Source organism: Nannobrachium achirus, assembly GCF_963921795.1.
Source record: "Nannobrachium achirus genome assembly, chromosome: 16".
Classification (NCBI taxonomy): Eukaryota; Metazoa; Chordata; class Actinopteri; order Myctophiformes; family Myctophidae; genus Nannobrachium; species Nannobrachium achirus.
In genome coordinates, this window is record NC_137823.1 from 57,649,149 (window position 1) to 57,672,135 (window position 22,987).

Consider the following 22,987-nt stretch of genomic DNA (forward strand, 5'->3'; position numbering starts at 1 on the left):
AAAACCCTACGTTTTCAGGAAAGTGAAATGACTTAAAAATGTTTTTACTTAAGATGAAAATAAAATAAATCTACAGTAAAACGCGGGGGTCTTCCCTGGGGGGTCCTCAGAGTTACTGCAGGGGGTCCTTCAAATCTTTGTGTAATAGAAACTTTTTCTCCTTTTTTATATTAACCACTTGAACCCTAACTTTGGCCAAAAATAGCAGATCTACAAGCTCACAACGCCTTGCGCTGCAAGGCGTTGTGAGCTTGTAGATCTGCAGCAAAGATGTTTGCTGTACAGGGGAAAAAGAGCAGACTAAGTACAGAGTAAAAGGTCAAGTTTATTAAGTATTGACGGTTCAAGTGGTTAAATATCTGAAAACACAAATTGACATGAATCCAAAATACACTGATGATTGTGCTGTCAAACAATGAAACTATATGGAATCTATGAACAGGTTGTGGGGGTCCCTGCTTCATGTCTCTCTCTCAACTAAGGGGTCCTTGGCCTGAAAACATTGAAGACCCCTGGTAAAACGGATTATGACATGATTGTCCCTTGTTGTGAGCATTTGGATTAGATCTTTTCACTGCTGTTGCGTGACACTGTCACATGGCCTATGAAGTATAAAAATCGCACCCGTGCGAAGTGAGCGGTGCAAACTAATTCCTGCGCAAATCAGTGTTGATAGGCATGCATGGCAATATTCTTTTTGTTGTGTATGATGTCAGTCTAGAGGTCTGCTCAGACTATATAAGTCTTTATTGTCATTTCTCATCAGTTAGTTGACCAAGCTACGGATTGTAGCTTGTAAGAGTGTCATAGTGTAATGATAAGTGACCTTATTTACCTCCAGAGAGGCGAGAAGAGGCCAGAAGATGAATTTTTTTTCAAAGTCTGTTCATTTGTATTTTAAACTTGTATTACCTGCCTATCATTTATAACCTGTAAGATTTTCCACAGTCTGTCTAAAAGTGTGGTTATTTTATCGCTTATAAGTGATATTCATCCAATATAATTTTGAAATTCAAGGTTAGCACCGCTCAATAATTTTGTATGACGTATTTTACGCGGCCTAAACGCGTTATGACGTATTTTACGCGGCCTAAACGCGTTCTAAATCAGGGTGAACCAATCGAGTGCCTCTGTGACTATGACATCATGGACAGATCAACAGAATCGAAGTGTTTCATTGGTCTAGCGAACTCATGTCATCATCATTTGTGACATCATAGTTTTGGTAAAAAAGCGGTCTATAGGAGCGGTTAGCACCGCTCAAAAATAGGGCATTCATTCATGAAACATAAAAAGCTGAAATAAGGAGATACAAGGTTTGTGCCCCGACGGCAACGAAATAAAGACAGAATGGAGAAAGAAACTTCAGTAACATTTCTGTCCCGTCTCCATTCCTCCAGAGTGCAAGAAGGAGTCGGCTCTGAGGCCCGTAGCCGTCAATGCCAGCACCTGGCAGCAGCTGTCCACCTGGCCGCCCAGCAACGCGTCCAGCAGCGGGTCCCGGGCGCAGGCGGCAGACCGGGCGGCCGGTTCGGTCGGCGAGGCTGAGAGGGGAGTGTCGGCCGTGCTCTGGGTGGCGAAGCAGAACGACGCGCTCCCGTGGCTTCAGCTGGACCTCGGCGAGAAGAAGAGAGTCACTGGTAAATACCACACGACCCCGCCGCAAACCGCTAAGACTATTTTACATTTTGTAGTGCGACGGTGTCGCCCTCATAAATAGCCCGATCTACGACCTCACATCGAGATGCGATGGCATTGTGAGTATGTACAGTATATCCGCTATTTTCTTTATTTCTTGATATATCGTCACTGTCTGGCCAAAACCTCTTAACTCCATTTTTGAGGTTTTAGATTTTTTTGGGCATAAATCAGCGTTATTGAACACCCTTTACATCTGAGTGTTGGTTAAAATAATATTGAACCTCCTAACTCCACTTGAGCTCATTTTCCTGAAAATGAACATTTTGGAGTTGGGAGGTTTTGGCCTAACAGCAGAGATATTCTTTAGAGACACCAAAGTGGTTTTATTAACTCCTGAAAGTTCATAAGGTTTTGCACTTTGGCAATTCAGGATTTTGCCATACTCAAATTTTACTATACTGAGCTTGTCTTTGAATTTTGTCCCTCATATACTAGAACAGGGGTCTTCAACGTTTTCAGGCCAAGGACCCCTTAGTTGAGAGAGAGATGAAGCAGGGACCCCCACTACTTATCATAGATTCCATATAGTTTCATTGTTTGACAGCACAATCATCAGTGTATTTTGGATTCATGTCAATTTGTGTTTTCAGATATTTAACCACTTGAACCGTCAATACTTAATACATTTGACCTTTCACTCTGTACTTAGACTGCTCTTTTTCCCCCTCTACACCAAAAAGCTCTTTGCCAAAAATAGCCGATCTACAAGCTCACAACGCCTCGCGCTGCAAGGCGGTGTGAGCTTGTAGATCGGCTATTTTTGGCTAAAGTTCTCAGAATAGCTAGGGAGAGGGGCAGAAAGCAGGGAGAGGTGAGGCATAGACGGGCTGGTTGGCAGGAAAGGAGAGTGTTGGTGCTCTGCTAAGAGCACATGTAGGCCTGCAAGACACTGTGAACTACCGTAGTAACGTTCCCAACCAGATGTTTTTTTTTTTCAGAGTTGAGTTCGTGGCGGTGTTGAATTGGCACGCGTCCCTACCGTCTTCCTGTTCCAGTTCACCCACTAAACTAACGAGGCTTTCTTTGCCAATCGTTCTGCATCAAGTGGAAACACTCATGTTTAGCTTTCTCCTCCAGCAGTAATTAAGAGCAGGTGGTCAGAGTTTAAGCCTTTCATACCCCCCTTCCCTCCTTCTCTCTACGTCTCTTTCCTCCCTTTAACACTTTCCATGCCAGGGCCAAAATGGCCCCAAGGTAGCTGTGCTGGGATTTTGTATGTTTTTCTTTACTATGCAATGAAAAAAAAATGTTTTTTTTTAGATTTTGTTGTGATTCAGTGGCAAAAATAATTTTGTCAATCAGACAAATGGTTCCAGAGATAGAGCTGAATGAATCAAAAAAAGTGTCCATCCACTAGAATGGACACACATTTTCTCAATCAGCTAAACGAAGGAGCCAACACACAAACAGAGAAAAGCATCTCTCTGATCTCAGGTCATTTTGACATCTTAAAAAAAAGAAAAAAATAATAATAATAAAAATAAGAATACATTTTTATTATTCTCGTCAAAAGCTGTCAATGGCACTGACGGCGATTCAATGATTCTCGTCAATCTACCTCTGTGGCATGGAAAGAGTTAAGTTACTAAAGAATGCCTTGAGGAGTGGATTACAGACCATTACATACCATTCCTGAGAGGAGTCTGCTGGGTCACACAGACAGTTCACTTTACTACTTTGGCCAAATCAAATGTTGCTTCTATACCACGTCACACACAGGTGCAATACAAACTGGGGAAAACAAAACATGCAATGTGTGCATACATGTTTAAGCAAAGACGGTGCACGTTTGTGTGCAATGCATGATTGTATGCTAAATAATGTGCCCCCTCATTTCTCACATGGCCCTCTTCTAGAGCCACCATGAGGCCCATTCTTGCAAAACACAAAGGCTCTAGAGCAGCCTCCTACTCCTCCTATTTTTGGACTCCTACTGATTTTGCCCTAAAATCACGCAAAGCGGTACACAGTATCTCTAACGTCATGTCATCAACATGGATCTGTCCCATTTCCCATATTCCCTCCTGATTGGCTACCATTGCCTTCTAAAGTTTGTGTATGCGACCTGACGGTCGCTGATCTCCCGATTAGGGAGTCTTACTGGTCTTGCATACAAATTTAAATGAGTACTCTGGATGTTAATTTAACAGAGTTAACTTCTCAGAGTAAAATCTACCCTAGTTTTACCGTAGAGTTACTGTACCTGTTTAATAAAGCAACTTGAAAAGTGGATCAGACATCACAACAGATTCTGTGGTGCTCAGAAAGGGATAAACATGAATTTGAAGATACGATTTGAAGACGGGAAAGCCTGATTTATACTGTACATCTACAAGAACGGCATGTGCATTGAGTAAATCAGGCTGACAAGAATGACAAGAGGTTGAAAGAGAAGGGTTACAGACAAGAAAGGGGAAACTGGGGGTAAGATTCCAGCCGAGCGCATGTGAAAGTTGAACGGAGCGGAGGGTAATTATACTTGTAAAGATGCATTCCTTTCACGCACACACATACACCCTCTACATACTGTACAGTAGGCAGCAGTATCGGCACGGCTTAAAATGCTTCTCTGTGTTGCATTTTGCTCAAACAAGAGAGGGCCTCACAAAGACCTTTCTAAATATAAGCCTGAATCCAGAATGATGGTTTGGATGTTTTGAGCTGCGCGTGCGTGGCGTGCCCGTAGTCACCGCATCCTCGGTTGCTTTAACCTATTTAGACCGGGTATGCATTACAACGCAATATTTTATGCTTTAACTATTAAAAAATAGCAGATATACAAGCTTACAGTGTGGCACCGAGTGCCACGCTGCGAGCTTGTAGATCTGCTATTTTAGAAAAATCGTGAAAATTTGAATTTTGACCCGATTCTATAAGTGTCTTTTGAATCCTTCTAAGGTTTTTCTGAAAAACCAATCTTTCTCTGTCAGAATCTGGCCAGCCATCGTCAAAGCTCAGTCGGAGTCATCGGAGCTCGGTTAGTCTGTTCTTGAGACACTGCTATGTTAGTGGTTCTCAAACTTTTTCATGTGAAGGACCCCCAAACTGATATGTATTTGGCCACGGACCCCCATCTCAAAATATTTAGTTCCAGGGACCACCCAGAAGCAAAGTTTGAGTTACAAACGTTCGCTTTAAAAATACATACATTCAAAGATTTGCACACATTTTCACAACTTTTAAAAATAGCAGATCTACAAGCTCACAGCACGGCACTCGGTGCTGCGCTGTGAGCTTGTATATCTGCTATTTTTCAATAGTTAAAGCATTCAATAATCCCAGGCCTAAATGGCTTTAATTGATCGTCTACAGGGACGTGTGACGGACAATGAAGGGTTTTGTTCTCCAGTTGGGGAAGTTCAGTCACAGAGGAGGAACATCACTTTGAGAGGAATGTGTGCGTTGTTGTGACTGAAGAGAAGACGGCCCTGCTCGGACCTTAGGAGGGGATTATAAAACAGGACCTTTCATTCCTTTAACGCAGTGCTTCTCAAACTGTGGGTCGGGGCCCCCAAATTATTATTATATATTAATATTTTGGGGGGTCCCCAGATGTTTAACTTAATATGCAACATTGTTTTCTCACTCAACAGTAAACAAACCAACATAAAGTTTAAGTGTATATAGGTTATCTGCACATTTCTAAAGTGACAATTTAAGGACTTTTTAATAGCTCTAAAATGACAAATTAAACATTGGCCAAATTGTCAAATATTAGAGGCAGAAATTGGGAAAATAGCAGATCTACATGCTCACAACGCCTTGCATGTAGATCTGCTATTTTCACCATAGAACCGTGTTATACAACGTGTAATGCCTCAACTCTTGTCAGGGTGAGGAGGGGGTCCCCGTTAAAATATGATTATTTTGGGGGTCACGGCCTGAAGAGAACCACTGCTTCAACGGACCACTATGCAATGGAATGTTAGTACATACAGTATGTTTCCGTCAATTAAAAAAAAGAGTAAATCAATCAATCCTGGACGGCAATTGGCTGAGTCCATGTCTGAGTCATGTCCTACAAGTTACAATATTCATTTATCGTGATGTTAAGATTTTCTTTTTTTTTCCTTTTTTTGTGGCTTTTATGCCTTTTTATTGATAGGACAGTAGACTGACAGGAAATGGGGGGGAGAGATGGAGAGTTACATGCAGCAAGGGTCGTCTGGATCGGGAATCGAACCGGTGACACCGCCAGGCATCCATGCCTATGTGGCAATGCCTAAGTGGTATACGCCTGAACCAGCGGGCGCCCCACATAATAAATGTTTTATACAAGCTATATGACACAAGACATTTTTTTATACAGTGCCATATACAGTACAGTAGATGTATGAAACTTCATCAGACGCCATATTTTTATAATCATAATATTCTTTAAATGCTCTTCTCGAAACATCATCACACCATCTGTATGGGTTTAATACAATTTAAAATTCACTCATTTTAACATGCAGAGAAATTCAATGCTAAAGGAAAACTATTGCACATTTCCATAGGAATTAAATGAAGGCAGTGGTTCTCAAAGTTTGGTCCTTGAGGGATCCAGGGGGTTCCCAGTTATATGACTGATAGTTAAGAAACAAATGGAACCTTATGGTCTGGTGAGTTATTACAGTTATATGGTCCATGACCTCCTAATGCATTCCAAACCTGAAATTAAAAGGTTTGAGAATCACTGATATTAGGCTTTGGGTCTAGGAATGTCCCTGGGTTAGGGTAAAGAGGTCAGAATACACACACACACACACACGCACGCACACACACACACACACACACACACACACACACACACACACACACACACACACACACACACACACACACACAGTGTGTGCTACTGCAAGTAATCATAGACATGGTTTCTGTGCTTTGCGGCCCGAAATTCATTTTCAAACATGACCAAAGTTTGACTTAATGACCGGTGTAAATCGTCTACACATAATTCCATACAATGTGAGGTGATGACACGTTGACAGCCTGTCGCCACGGTGATTAGTCTGCTTTCTGCTGACTTTATGGCTCCCTTCACCAGCTCTCAACATTCCTGTGTAGAGTGTGTTCCATCTTCACCAGAGGACGGAAGACAATTCAAACTCTACCTGCTGCTTTAGTTCCCTATGCTATTACTTTATCCGTAAAGGGATATTTCACTTTAAAAGAAAACCTTTGGTCAGTTTATCGTCTAATCAGGCTTTTATGAACACCCTGAACAGTTTTTAATTTGCTTGATTCAATATTTAGATATTTGATGTAAATGTTATCAGTCCTCCTCCAGGGCCTCTCCCCATACACACCCATTGTAACTTCAAACTCCATTTTAACCATGATAGATTCATTAAAAACACCAATTATTCTTTTTCCTGTGTCTCATACTAGTTTTGCATAAATCAGGGCTATTGAACACCCTTTACGTCTGTGTGTTGGTTAAAATAATATTGAACCAATGAAAAGTAGTAAAAAGCCCTTCTGTCAAAACCTCCTAACTCCACTTGAGCTCATTTTCCCGAACATGAACATTTTGGAGTTAGGTTTTGGCCGGACAGCAGAGAGTATCCCATATACTGTATCTGTTTGGCTGAGCATGTTGTTCTTCTCAGGTATCATCACCATGGGCTCGTCATGGATGAAGACACATGATTACATCAAAACATACAGGATTGAGTTGAAGGAGAAGAATCGCTGGAGAGTCTGGGCTCAGAATAACATGACGGTGAGCTCACTGTTACACTGTCTGTTGTTTGTCAGGTCATCCAGCCATCCATCTTCAACCGCTTATCCGGAATCGGGTCCGGGGGTAACAGTTCCAACTGATACCTCAAGATTTCCTTATCCTGCGCAACTTCCTCCACTCCCTCTGGGAGTATACCGAGGCGTTCCCAAGCCAGTTTGGAGATATAATCCCTCCATCTGGTCTTAGGTCTGCCACAGGGTCTCCTCCCAGTGGGACGTGCATCGAGGACCTTCCTAGGAAGGCACTCGGGGGGCATCCGTACTAGATGCCCGAACCACCTAAGCTGACTCCTTTCCAAGTGAAGGAGCAGCGGTTCTACTCCAAGTCTCTCTCGGGTGATTGAACTTCTCACCCTATCTCTAAGGGAGATACCAGCCAGGCAGCCACCCTTCTGAAAAAACTCATTTCGGCCGCTACCCGAGACCTTATACTTTCGGTCATGACCCACACTTCATGACCATAGGTGAGAGTGGGAACGAAGATTGCTCGAAAGACAGAGAGCTTTGCCTTACGGCTCAACTCTTTTTTCTTCACAACAGTGCATTGATAAAAGCACGGCAGCGACCACATGTACTGTACGTCAATTCCAAATATAAAAACACTGTCCTGTCGTTACATGCACTGTCGTTACATGCACTGCGGGTTTCTCAATTACACATCGTCAGTGTTGGGCAGAAATCTTATATCTCCAGTGTTCATCTTTTAATGTTTTTTTTCATAAGTGAGTGCCATGTTTCATACTTTGTCATAATGACAGTGTTGCGCAAAAGTAGTGAAACTGTCTTGTAAATGAATGGTTAACCCATTCTGGACAGGTACACATTAAAGTGTATTTATTACCCCCTCAGGCCGGGAACACATTTTTGTGTATTACAGTATGTACGGTATGTAGTATGTAGTCATTTAAAAAATATATTTTAGGTTTTTCAGATTTTTTAGATTTTTGTTTCTAACTGCTACAGAGGCTGAGTAATACGTTTTCCAGAAAAAACAGTGGGTAATTTTCAAATCGGTTCAAAGTCTTTAAGGCTTTATTAAAATCGGACTTGGGCCTAAATTGTGACAAAATGCATATTGCATCTATTTCTTATACAACATAATAGCATATCATCAAGCTTTCTCTCTCTCTCTCTATCTCTCTCTCTCTCTCTCTCTCTCTCTCTCTCTCTCCCCCTCCCCCCCCCCCCCTACTGAAGGACTTTGAAGGAAACCAGGACTGTCTCCACCAAACAAGGAACAACTTTCATCCGTCCATTGTGACGCGATACCTCCGTCTCATCCCCCTCTCCTGGGACCAGCACATTGCCATCAGGGTGGAGGTGCTGGGCTGTACCAATGTCAGAGGTAACACATCATTTAGTCATCAGGGTGGAGGTGCTGGGCTGTACCAATGTCAGAGGTAACACATAATTTAGCCATCAGGGTGGAGGTGGGCTGTACCAATGTCAGAGGTAACACATCATTTAGTCATCAGGGTGGAGGTGGGCTGTACCAATGTCAGAGGTAACACATCATTTAGTCATCAGCAGTTTTACTTGTAACGGCGTTACGTAACGAAACTACTTTCCTCGGTAACTAATAACGTAACTCGTTACCTTTCCCATTTCAATAACGCCGTTCTAGTTACTGTGGTATCAAGTGGCTAGTTACTTTCAGTGGTCCAATCTCCGCAGCGGAGAGACTGAGAACGGCAGCGGAACGACGCAACGAAGACGAGACGAACATCTGGTCTATCTGACGTTAAACATGCATGAAAAGCTGCAATATATTATAGTAGTTGTTTCAATGGAGGAGTAATGGCCAATCATATGGAACGTTCTAGGACGGATATAACAACAGGCTCTGTGATTGGCCGGAATGTCGGCATGATTACACACGTGTTGTTTGTTGTTGTCAACTTTTCAGAAGTTAGTTGCACACATTACTGCTGGAAATGCTATTACATTTCTATTGGGATATGAAAGCTAATAATCTGATTGAGGAAAGACCTACTGTAGGTCTGCCTCATGCAGCAGCGCCGTCAACATTAATTAATAGATTCGGTCGTCGGAAAAGAAGACACGATATGGATCTATTTTACAATCCAGGAAATAATGCAGGCTTACTTACCATGGAGCGGGGCTGCTATTCCAATCCGGTAAGCTGACAGTCCTTTTAACAAAATGATAGTCCTTATCCTTTGCCTTGCTGAGAAGTCGATTTGCTTATTGACAAGTTGACAACTGGACCCATCCGTGGTCGCTTTCCTACTAATACTATCGCAATATTTTCCATAACATCTGGTGCTAAGCTTCAGGCTAATGTTGGCTTTTAAGCAAACGTAAATTCATTGAATTGTTTGTTGCAAACTGTTGATGCAACTTTGTTTTCGCTGGATCATGATGGATGCGGAGGTGGTCGCTGACTGTATGCGGAGCTATTATTCCCAAAGGCTACGTTAGGGACGTAGTGGTTGTTTGTTTCCGGTTTGCGGCCGCCGACGATGCGTATGATCGTGACGTCACTTGTAAATCCTTGGAACTCGGGGGCGGTTCTCAGTACCGTGTGTGTGTGTGTGTGTGTGTGTGTGTGTGTGTGTGTGTGTGTGTGTGTGTGTGTGTGTGTGTGTGTGTGTGTGTGTGTGTGTGTGTGTGTGTGTGTGTGTGTGTGTGTGTGTGTGTGTGTGTGTGTGTGTGTGTGTGTGTGTGTACTCTGTAGTGTGAAAGTGCAAGTGGCCAGTTCAGTGATATACCATACCAAAAAAGATGCATACTGTATTCTTATATTATATTATTATTATATTAACTCCTGTGTGAACTGTGAATATTTAAAATAGGATGGGGCAGGTGTAATAGTGTGCACAGCACAAAGTTCACAACTTGGTTTGAAAAAGGCTACAATGATTATATTCCTGTCAACATTTCTAAACATATCTTTAGCTTTATTGTTCCACTGCATATCTATGCATAATAATTGCTACAATGACAGGGAGTTGTCTTTTTTCTTTATAAGGTCATTATTGAAGCCCCCTTGCTTTTTGGCAACGTTTTTTAAATCATTTTTTAAAAATGTTATAATTAGTTTTCCTGTTCTTTTTTCACATTAACATCACCATTAAATCCTGTTGTTTAGTATTACAATGCCATTGGCCACGATATTTGCATATAAATACCCCCCACAGAGAATGACATTCACACCTCCCAGAGAAGTTGAAATTCCAGCTTCTTTTAATTCCTCGCTAAAACATAAGTAAAATGCCTGTAATATTTTTTTTCGTGATCCTTAGAATGTCTAGAACATGTACATATTTTTATTATTGTGAAAAATATCCCCAAAATGCAAATTAGAACATGATTTATGATTTATGGCTATAAAACCTTACAAAAACATTTTTATTTTTTTTAAAATGTCCTGTGATTAGGACTCCTACAACACCATCGGATTTTTTTTATTTTATTTTTTTGGGCCAGTAGAAATTAATTCGGGCCTTGCAGGGCTAAAAAAAGAAAAAGAAAAAAAAAAGTGTAACTGACTTTTTTCAAAATGCTTTGTTTTGATTATATATATATTTTTTAAAGTAAAGTAAGGTAACTAGTAACTTGTTACTTTTATAATTTAGTAACTAGTAACGTAACAAGTTACTTTTTCAGAGCAGTAACTAGTAAAGTAATAAGTTACTTTTTTAAAGTAACTTTCCCAACACTGGTCATCAGGGTGGAGGTAATGGGCTGTACCAATGTCAGGGGTAACATCATTTAGTCATTAGGGTGGAGGTAATGGGCTGTACCAATGTCAGAGGTAACACATCATTTAGTCATTAGGGTGGAGGTGCTGGGCTGTACCAATGTCAGAGGTAACACATCATTTAGTCATCAGGGTGGAGGTAATGGGCTGTACCAATGTCAGAGGTAACACATCATTTAGTCATTAGGGTGGAGGTAATCTCTCGAGACAGCCTCAGAGCGCTACGCTACAGACTGATAGGTGTCGCCCTTTCTTCTTTGACGATGGGTTCCCAGATTGGGGTGGAGGTGCTGGGCTGTACCAATGTCAGAGGTAACACATCATTTAGTCACTCACAGTCAGTGGTGGCCAAACCAAACATTTTCATTCCAAATTTCTCTATTGCATTTTATGAATTCTCTATGGCAAGAAGTGAATGTGTTTAGTTCACGTTGTGAGCTTGCAGCACTTTTGCCCCTACTCATCTCCGCCACCGTGGCCCCTATCCATGTCAAACTTTGCACACACACTCCTTGGCTGGCAAACCATAACCTCCACCTCCACTTCATTTCTCACATGGCCCTCTTCTAGCGCCACCATGAGGCCGATTTTTAAAACACATTTTTGGACACTGCTCCTACAGATTTTGCCCAAAAATCACGCAAAGCGATACACAGTATCTCTAAAGTCATGTCATCAACATGGATCTGTCCCATTTCACATATTCCCTCCTGATTGGCTACCATTGCCTTCTAAGGTTTGTGTATGTGACCTGACGGTCGCTGATCTCCCGATTAGGGAGTCTTATATAGCCCGGTTGAAATCAGTTTTAAAGAGCGCAACCCTATTGTAATCTCTTTTGCCTTTTAACCAACACTTATCTATCTGCCTATCTATGAAACCACCTTCAGTGTGAGGGAACTCATTTAATGTAATTTAATCATTGATACATTGTTTTGATTCATCAACGTTGTTGTACTAATGGACTTTGACATTTCCTCTCTTTTCCCATCAGCCAACGTGTCGACTCAGATGATGGTGGAGACGCAGCCGACCAGATCTAAGCCTACGTTGGCTGACACTCAACCTGGGCCCTTACATGTAGACACGGGTAGGTATTCCTGTGCAATTACATATCATCGTTGTCGGGTGGAAACCTTGTATGTCCAGAACCGTTCGTTTTTACCATTTAAAAAAAATAACTAAACTAGTGAAAACAGCCGATCTACAAGTACACACTGCGAGGCGTTGTGTGATTGTAGATCGGCTGTTTTCACTACTTTTGTGCGACGGCCTTGTCTGATGAAGCAGGGCTTTACTTCACGAAAAAAGAAAAAAAAAACATACACATTTGAAACTTGGAGATACAAGGTTTCTGCCCGACAGTGACGATATAGTACAAGCTTCAGAATGATGTCAGTGATCCAAATTGTGCAACAGCGTTTGTAAAATGTCCTGAAAGCAGAGACAGAAAACGTGTGTTCGTTGTACAATTGAGCTCCGGTGACATCCGAGTGAGAGCTATACAGATTTTAGTAGTTACTCTAGTATTTGAATGCCTCCAGTTTTGGTCCTTCTGTGGTTCGAATTGACAGTTAATGTGACTTTTTGCCGATGTTTCGGTCCCTAGACCTGGATCAAGACAAGATGCCATGTGATTCCTAGCACCACAACAATGAAATACAGTGGTGTGTGTGTGTCATACAGCCTAATGCTTAACACGTTACTGCATTATAGAGCCTGGAAAACCTGCTCCAATCCTGAATCACACTGAAAACAAAGCCTGTGAAGAGGATGGTGAACATCCAATTCAATTCAAAGGGCTTTATTGGCATGAGAAAACATACGTTTACATTGCCAAAGCAGAAGTGTACACAATACAATACAATACAATCAGAACAATCAGAACAAAATATGTACAGGTGAAAACAGTTTTCATGCATCACGGTAACGTGCAGGCAGAGCAGTGATATATATACAATGGTTTTTAAGGTGGTTGGTTTCCATTTGATATCCTTCTCTTATCACAGCAGCTCACAAATCTTGCTGCTGTGTTTGCACATTGTTTTACTTCCCCCAGCAGGTATGGCAGTTTAATTCTCCTTGGTTATGATCTGTGGGAAGTATGTGTCTCTGATGTCTTGGTACAGCGGACAGGTGGTTAGAAAGTGTAGCTCAGTTTCCACTTCATTTTGTGTGCAGTGGGTGCAAAGTCTGTCTTCTCTAGGGAGCCAGGTATGCCTGTGACGTCCTTTCTCGATTGCAAGACTGTGCTCACTGAGTCTGTACCTAGTCAAGATTTTTCTTTGTTTTGGGTCGGCCACCTTGCTCAGGTATTCTGCCACCCATGTAATAAATGTGTTCTGAAATGGAAAGCATTTTTCTCTGTTCACAAAGACGTTCTCGCTGAAAGTGGTCAGAGAAGAAAGGGCTCGTTAGGTTGGTGTCGGACCAGAATGCCTTGCAGCAGCTCCAGTCTCCATGGCCCTTTTCAACTTTAGTTTGGGAGTAAAGTTTGGTTGGTTCTCAACTGGTGAATATTTAGGATATTGCAAGTGGGCACCCAAACAATTGGCATGAAATTCTCGCCTTCCAAAACATTCTAGTTCAAGAGTTAGACGTTTCGGTGCTTGCTATGGATTGCAGCTTTGACATTAAGAATAATGTTTATGTTGTTGTGAAGTAAAGCAGTTTGTTGGCACTTTTTGTAAAACTCGCATTGCTTCTGTTGAGTGTTATTAATATGGAGAACCGCTAGACTAGATTATGGTCTGTATGAAACCACCAATATGTGGGAGTTTAAATGGTACGGGCGGTGTCTAAACGTTGTTGAAAATGTCACCCTCCAACCCAACCCAACCCTATACCCTACCCAACCCTATACCCTACCCAACCCTATACCCTACCCAACCCTTACCCTATACCCTACCCTACCCTACCCAACCCTCTACCCTACCCTACCCTCTGTCTTCAGTCAACATCACATCTCACCAGACGTTAGGAACTCAGCCAACCAAACCCAAGCCTCCGGTACCTGGCCAGGACACTCAGCCTGTGCCCAGTGACCAGTACATGGATGTAGACATAGGTATGTACTGTGTGTGTGTGTGTGTGTGTGTGTGTGTGTGTGTGTGTGTGTGTGTGTGTGTGTGTGTGTGTGTGTGTGTGTGTGTGTGTGTGTGTGTGTGTGTGTGTGTGTGTGTGTGTGTGTGTGTGTGTGTGTACTCTGTAGTGTGAAAGTGCAAGTGGCCAGTTCAGTGATATACCATACCAAAAAAGATGCATACTGTATTCTTATATTATATTATTATTATATTAACTCCTGTGTGAACTGTGAATATTTAAAATAGGATGGGGCAGGTGTAATAGTGTGCACAGCACAAAGTTCACAACTTGGTTTGAAAAAGGCTACAATGATTATATTCCTGTCAACATTTCTAAACATATCTTTAGCTTTATTGTTCCACTGCATATCTATGCATAATAATTGCTACAATGACAGGGAGTTGTCTTTTTTCTTTATAAGGTCATTATTGAAGCCCCCTTGCTTTTTGGCAACGTTTTTTAAATCATTTTTTAAAAATGTTATAATTAGTTTTCCTGTTCTTTTTTCACATTAACATCACCATTAAATCCTGTTGTTTAGTATTACAATGCCATTGGCCACGATATTTGCATATAAATACCCCCCACAGAGAATGACATTCACACCTCCCAGAGAAGTTGAAATTCCAGCTTCTTTTAATTCCTCGCTAAAACATAAGTAAAATGCCTGTAATATTTTTTTTCGTGATCCTTAGAATGTCTAGAACATGTACATATTTTTATTATTGTGAAAAATATCCCCAAAATGCAAATTAGAACATGATTTATGATTTATGGCTATAAAACCTTACAAAAACATTTTTATTTTTTTTAAAATGTCCTGTGATTAGGACTCCTACAACACCATCGGATTTTTTTTATTTTATTTTTTTGGGCCAGTAGAAATTAATTCGGGCCTTGCAGGGCTAAAAAAAGAAAAAGAAAAAAAAAAGTGTAACTGACTTTTTTCAAAATGCTTTGTTTTGATTATATATATATTTTTTAAAGTAAAGTAAGGTAACTAGTAACTTGTTACTTTTATAATTTAGTAACTAGTAACGTAACAAGTTACTTTTTCAGAGCAGTAACTAGTAAAGTAATAAGTTACTTTTTTAAAGTAACTTTCCCAACACTGGTCATCAGGGTGGAGGTAATGGGCTGTACCAATGTCAGGGGTAACATCATTTAGTCATTAGGGTGGAGGTAATGGGCTGTACCAATGTCAGAGGTAACACATCATTTAGTCATTAGGGTGGAGGTGCTGGGCTGTACCAATGTCAGAGGTAACACATCATTTAGTCATCAGGGTGGAGGTAATGGGCTGTACCAATGTCAGAGGTAACACATCATTTAGTCATTAGGGTGGAGGTAATCTCTCGAGACAGCCTCAGAGCGCTACGCTACAGACTGATAGGTGTCGCCCTTTCTTCTTTGACGATGGGTTCCCAGATTGGGGTGGAGGTGCTGGGCTGTACCAATGTCAGAGGTAACACATCATTTAGTCACTCACAGTCAGTGGTGGCCAAACCAAACATTTTCATTCCAAATTTCTCTATTGCATTTTATGAATTCTCTATGGCAAGAAGTGAATGTGTTTAGTTCACGTTGTGAGCTTGCAGCACTTTTGCCCCTACTCATCTCCGCCACCGTGGCCCCTATCCATGTCAAACTTTGCACACACACTCCTTGGCTGGCAAACCATAACCTCCACCTCCACTTCATTTCTCACATGGCCCTCTTCTAGCGCCACCATGAGGCCGATTTTTAAAACACATTTTTGGACACTGCTCCTACAGATTTTGCCCAAAAATCACGCAAAGCGATACACAGTATCTCTAAAGTCATGTCATCAACATGGATCTGTCCCATTTCACATATTCCCTCCTGATTGGCTACCATTGCCTTCTAAGGTTTGTGTATGTGACCTGACGGTCGCTGATCTCCCGATTAGGGAGTCTTATATAGCCCGGTTGAAATCAGTTTTAAAGAGCGCAACCCTATTGTAATCTCTTTTGCCTTTTAACCAACACTTATCTATCTGCCTATCTATGAAACCACCTTCAGTGTGAGGGAACTCATTTAATGTAATTTAATCATTGATACATTGTTTTGATTCATCAACGTTGTTGTACTAATGGACTTTGACATTTCCTCTCTTTTCCCATCAGCCAACGTGTCGACTCAGATGATGGTGGAGACGCAGCCGACCAGATCTAAGCCTACGTTGGCTGACACTCAACCTGGGCCCTTACATGTAGACACGGGTAGGTATTCCTGTGCAATTACATATCATCGTTGTCGGGTGGAAACCTTGTATGTCCAGAACCGTTCGTTTTTACCATTTAAAAAAAATAACTAAACTAGTGAAAACAGCCGATCTACAAGTACACACTGCGAGGCGTTGTGTGATTGTAGATCGGCTGTTTTCACTACTTTTGTGCGACGGCCTTGTCTGATGAAGCAGGGCTTTACTTCACGAAAAAAGAAAAAAAAAACATACACATTTGAAACTTGGAGATACAAGGTTTCTGCCCGACAGTGACGATATAGTACAAGCTTCAGAATGATGTCAGTGATCCAAATTGTGCAACAGCGTTTGTAAAATGTCCTGAAAGCAGAGACAGAAAACGTGTGTTCGTTGTACAATTGAGCTCCGGTGACATCCGAGTGAGAGCTATACAGATTTTAGTAGTTACTCTAGTATTTGAATGCCTCCAGTTTTGGTCCTTCTGTGGTTCGAATTGACAGTTAATGTGACTTTTTGCCGATGTTTCGGTCCCTAGACCTGGATCAAGACAAGATGCCATGTGATTCCTAGCACCACAACAATGAAATACAGTGGTGTGTGTGTGTCATACAGCCTAATGCTTAACACGTTACTGCATTATAGAGCCTGGAAAACCTGCTCCAATCCTGAATCACACTGAAAACAAAGCCTGTGAAGAGGATGGTGAACATCCAATTCAATTCAAAGGGCTTTATTGGCATGAGAAAACATACGTTTACATTGCCAAAGCAGAAGTGTACACAATACAATACAATACAATCAGAACAATCAGAACAAAATATGTACAGGTGAAAACAGTTTTCATGCATCACGGTAACGTGCAGGCAGAGCAGTGATATATATACAATGGTTTTTAAGGTGGTTGGTTTCCATTTGATATCCTTCTCTTATCACAGCAGCTCACAAATCTTGCTGCTGTGTTTGCACATTGTTTTACTTCCCCCAGCAGGTATGGCAGTTTAATTCTCCTTGGTTATGATCTGTGGGAAGTATGTGTCTCTGATGTCTTGGTACAGCGGACAGGTGGTTAGAAAGTGTAGCTCAGTTTCCACTTCATTTTGTGTGCAGTGGGTGCAAAGTCTGTCTTCTCTAGGGAGCCAGGTATGCCTGTGACGTCCTTTCTCGATTGCAAGACTGTGCTCACTGAGTCTGTACCTAGTCAAGATTTTTCTTTGTTTTGGGTCGGCCACCTTGCTCAGGTATTCTGCCACCCATGTAATAAATGTGTTCTGAAATGGAAAGCATTTTTCTCTGTTCACAAAGACGTTCTCGCTGAAAGTGGTCAGAGAAGAAAGGGCTCGTTAGGTTGGTGTCGGACCAGAATGCCTTGCAGCAGCTCCAGTCTCCATGGCCCTTTTCAACTTTAGTTTGGGAGTAAAGTTTGGTTGGTTCTCAACTGGTGAATATTTAGGATATTGCAAGTGGGCACCCAAACAATTGGCATGAAATTCTCGCCTTCCAAAACATTCTAGTTCAAGAGTTAGACGTTTCGGTGCTTGCTATGGATTGCAGCTTTGACATTAAGAATAATGTTTATGTTGTTGTGAAGTAAAGCAGTTTGTTGGCACTTTTTGTAAAACTCGCATTGCTTCTGTTGAGTGTTATTAATATGGAGAACCGCTAGACTAGATTATGGTCTGTATGAAACCACCAATATGTGGGAGTTTAAATGGTACGGGCGGTGTCTAAACGTTGTTGAAAATGTCACCCTCCAACCCAACCCAACCCTATACCCTACCCAACCCTATACCCTACCCAACCCTATACCCTACCCAACCCTTACCCTATACCCTACCCTACCCTACCCAACCCTCTACCCTACCCTACCCTCTGTCTTCAGTCAACATCACATCTCACCAGACGTTAGGAACTCAGCCAACCAAACCCAAGCCTCCGGTACCTGGCCAGGACACTCAGCCTGTGCCCAGTGACCAGTACATGGATGTAGACATAGGTATGTACTGTGTGTGTGTGTGTGTGTGTGTGTGTGTGTGTGTGTGTGTGTGTGTGTGTGTGTGTGTGTGTGTGTGTGTGTGTGTCTGTGCGTGTGCCTGCGTGTGCGCGTGTAAGTGCATGTGTGTGCTGTAGCAAGCGTCTCTTGTGTTTTGGTTGCAGTGAAATTGGCCATCATCATCGTTCCCACGCTGCTGTCTGTGGTGCTGCTGTTGACTGGAATCTGCATCTTTAAAATGCTCCACAAGTACGTGCGCACACACACACACACACACACACACACTCAGACACAGACACACACACACGCACACACACACACACACACACACACACACACACTCAGACACAGACACACACACACACACACAGACACACACTATACACACACAGGAGAGTATTTTTTGCAGGTCTTTGCAGGACCAGTTTTAACATTCACCAGGTTAACATTCACTAGCGTCGGCAGGTTAGCATTCACCAGTGCTAGTTTTACTGAGGTTAGGGTTAAGATTAGGTTTACGTGTATTTCCGTCCCCCAGACTTTAGGCACCTCCGCTCAGCCAATCACAAGCTTCCGCTGCCTTAACCCAGTTGCCTTTTGGATACACTCGGACTGAACGACCTGCAAAAAACACTCTCCCCCACACACACACACACGCACACACACGCACACCCCTCTGCTCTGATGTATTAACTCTTGTGGTTTTCATTTCATTTCTCCGCCTCAGGAAACAGAACAAGGATAATTCTTATGGATCGTCTGAGGTGAAAACAGGTTGGAGAAAGATCTTTACTTTACCGTTTAGGCTTTCTTTTTTAAGGTGGCATTTTGTTCCAGTTAGGATAAACGCTGTTTCTTGTGTATTCTGTGTTGCTCCAGGTTGCTGGAAACAGATTAAGCAACCGTTCGCCAGGCACCAGTCGACAGAGTTCACCATTAGCTACAGCTCTGACAAAGAACCCATACACAAACTGGACATGGTGACCAGCAGCATGGCAGGTTGGGACCAGTGGACACATGCACACACACACACACTGCTTGCCAAGCCGCTAGGGCTGTCACGATATGACATTTTACATGACGATTAATTGTCACTCAAATAATTGGCGATTAACGATTTAATTGTGTTTTTGTTGTTGATAATTACATTTCTGTTTGGCTTTTAGGCTTTGAAGTTGTACATGGTAGATATGACACATAACCTAAATACACAAAGAAATTACTGACATATTTTACAACTTACTACTTAAAAAATAACGTTGATAGTGGAATTAGCCGATCTACAAGCTCACAACGCGTCGCATCGCTATTTCCACTATTTTTGTCATTTTCCAACATTCACGATTATGACGATTATGACAAAATAATTGCGATAATGTCAAATAATCACGATTAGATGATTATGTAATAATTGTGACAGCCCTACAAGCCGCCATCAAGCCTGATGTATAGATAGATAGATAGATAGATAGATACATACATAGATACCTTTATTATCCCACAGGGGAAATTCAGTTGCCCAGAGGCAGCACAGCAGTTAAGGTTACTGTACAAGTTACAAAGAGGTAAGAAAAAGAAAAAAGAGCACTGTAGTGTACAGTCAAAAAAAGCAAGGCACAATAAAAAGAAGAATATAAACATAAAGTGTCTAAAAAGCATTCCCAAAAAAAGAAGAATATATACGTAAAGTGACCAAGAAACATTCAACGCTTATAAGTGACACGTCACACACAAAAAAAGCAATACTCAAAGCACAACTTAACAAAGCAGTGCCAAACAAAAGTGTTCATAACAGTCAATGCTAGTCAGTGCAACACAAGTATCTCACTGCCATGTCAACACAGCAATAGTACTCAGTTCAACCAACACAACCCAATAGTGCAACAATAAAAAGAAAAGCACAAAGTTCCACTAGTGCAAGGTAACAGTTATCCTAGGTTGTCCTAGGTTATCCTAATTGGCCTTAGCAAGCGTTATGAGTCTCGTTGTATTGCCGTACGAGTATACATTGTTGTATTGTATGATGTATACTTCATCGTACACCTGTGTTGCACACCACATAGCAGGTGACAAGCTCACAACACGTGACGCAACGTGTCATTAAGAACACTTTAGAATTTTTGTTGTGATGACACTGTGAGTGTAAATCAGGATTTCGTTCGGATCGGAGATTACGCACTCAACTAAATATTTAAGCTCTAGTTAATTGTCATCACTCCGGCTTTCCCAGAGTACCAGCAGCCTCTGATGATCGGCATGGGAACGATGTCCCGGAAAGGTTCCACGTTCCGTCCCATGGACACGGAGGCGAGCGACGGCGCCGACCCGGCGACGCACTACGACTACCTCCACACGGCCAACCAGTACGCCCTGCCCCTGACCAACCAGGAGCCAGAGTATGCCACGCCCATCATAGAGCGCCACGCGTTCCGCAAGGACGGCTTCCTGCCCGACGCGGGCAGCTACAGCGTGCCGGGCACCGTGGGCAGCAAAAGCCCCCCCTCGTTCCGAGCCTCGGAGGGAAGCGGGCACAGGAAACCTGGGCTGGGAGGTAAGAGGAAAATTCAAAGACTCTTATTCTCTTTATTCAAAGAAATAAGACGTGAGAGAAATCAGAGTGTGTAATTGGAATTTACTCTATTTTGAGAGAGACAGGCAAGGTAACAGTACAGAAAACACATCCAATCCGTTTCACGGTTGGAGCTCTCTCCCACAAGATGGTGTTCAGACATTCGTATATAAAAGAATACAGTATATGACAGTTAGGCCTGGGACTTTGATTGGTTCTCAGATCTTAACAAGACAGGGACATGTAGGGTAACTTTCCACTAGCAGTGACATGGAAACATGGCACCATATATACTGTATATTTATTGAATTCAAACGATAGATATTAACTACCAAAATGATCCATCAGGAGGTTCCAGGGGTTACCAGACGCCCCAGCTGAAGAGGACGGAGCGGTCGGGACAGAACTCGGCCGGGCTGTACGACTGTCCCAAGGTGGCTCAGAACCACAGCCAGGGTGAGAGGCTGGACTCCAGGCAGGCAGCAGACTACCAGCAGCCTCAGGCCAAACCTCTGGTCATGGAGAGTTACTCCACGCCCAGGGACTGCGTCAGGAGGAGCCCGGTCTCTGCCCCCGCCGTGGTGGGGCTGCACAGGCCAGACCCGGAGGGGGGCTGTGGTGGAGGGACCTGATGGAGACTTACCTTGGAAATTCTGAACCAAATCTGAGATGGCAATGCACATCTCAACACGAGGATTCAACAGAATGGAGATTTGCGCACATCTCAACACGAGGATTCAACAGAATGGAGGTTTGCGGACAGACAGCCCCCGATCATAAGGTGTTGAGATTCTATCACTCGGCAAAAGGTGGTCATTGACATCTGGGATCTAATCATCCAGTTGAGACAATCTTGACTCACCAGTGGATTACTGCTATCTGGTTGTTTTGAGTCATCAATACCTGAAAACCAAGACATCAGTGATCTAGAAAAGGACCACCATGGTGGGAGGACCAAATCCAACATTGGCCTTTTTTTGGCACTTTGTTTCAAAGAATGCCTACATCTCAGAGGAGCTACAAATGAGTGGCAAAGGCTAATCTAGTTCCAAGAAATTGTTAAATTATTCTTTTGGGATTGTTTGTGTGGAGTCTTTTCTGTATATTTTGTGTTCAAGAGGAACTGTTGCCTTCATCTCAGACTCGGGTCCAACCGTAAACTTGGTTTAAGACTGATCAGAAAAGGTCTAGCCTCGGAAACCCAGGCTTTTATTTCGGCGATAGGAAGAAAAATAAAAGCCTGGGGTAACCTGCTGCAATTTCTGGCATAGGAAGTGGGAGGCGGGCCATGGCACAGATTGTGAACCAATAAGATCCAGCGGCTGTTTTCAGCCGGTGAATCCGCCCCCTCTAGACCAAAATCAGCCTGTGTTAGGGAAGGCTAGAAAAGGTCTGAAGTCCTTGAAATGGACCGATCTAATGTAAAGACAGTTGTTGCAATATACTGTATGTTCATTGCAAACAAAACACATTTTTATTTTATTTTTTGAGCCAGAACAGTCAGCCACACTTCATCCAGTTTACCGACAATTCAATGTGTCTTCAATGATGTAGCTACTAGTAAATTATTTTTTAGGTAAAGGGTATCTTTAGATTTATATTGCATTGTCTGGATTCAAGTCTTGGTCTGACTTATGTGTGCCCCCGGAACTGTCAGATTTTAAGGTTTTAATTGCAATACTGATAAATGTACTGTATTTTAAATGCCTTCTTTCGTCTGTGAAGGATGGCTGGTCACTCGGTCGCCTCAGTCTTTAGCCACACTGTGAGCATGGCTGTATGCTAAGTCAGTGTGGCCATGCCGTCTAAAATACTGTGACTCTCGCTGAATTATCCTTACGCCCACACAACCCAGGGCCAGGCTAAGCACAAACTTGGAAAATAGATGTACATAACTGTCTAAAAGAAAGAAAAAGGCGCGCCCTTGTTTCTGTTATTGCCCTGATGGAGAGGGGCTTC

The 22,987-nt window shown here is 42.4% G+C and overlaps 1 protein-coding gene across 1 annotated transcript in view; it reads left to right on the forward strand.

The window, feature by feature from the left end:
• Positions 1–22,682, forward strand: part of dcbld1 (discoidin, CUB and LCCL domain containing 1) — a 66,685-nt gene extending 44,003 nt beyond the window's left edge. The window contains exons 8-19 of the mRNA XM_080744331.1: positions 1,401–1,640; positions 7,302–7,414; positions 8,632–8,779; positions 12,153–12,248; positions 14,112–14,225; positions 16,390–16,485; positions 18,349–18,462; positions 18,624–18,708; positions 19,187–19,233; positions 19,339–19,458; positions 20,690–21,010; positions 21,377–22,682. Coding sequence (XP_080600457.1) covers positions 1,401–1,640; positions 7,302–7,414; positions 8,632–8,779; positions 12,153–12,248; positions 14,112–14,225; positions 16,390–16,485; positions 18,349–18,462; positions 18,624–18,708; positions 19,187–19,233; positions 19,339–19,458; positions 20,690–21,010; positions 21,377–21,660 — 1,778 coding nt within the window. The 3' untranslated portion in view covers positions 21,661–22,682. The remainder of the gene's footprint in view (positions 1–1,400; positions 1,641–7,301; positions 7,415–8,631; positions 8,780–12,152; positions 12,249–14,111; positions 14,226–16,389; positions 16,486–18,348; positions 18,463–18,623; positions 18,709–19,186; positions 19,234–19,338; positions 19,459–20,689; positions 21,011–21,376) is intronic.
• Positions 22,683–22,987: the final 305 nt, after the last annotated feature.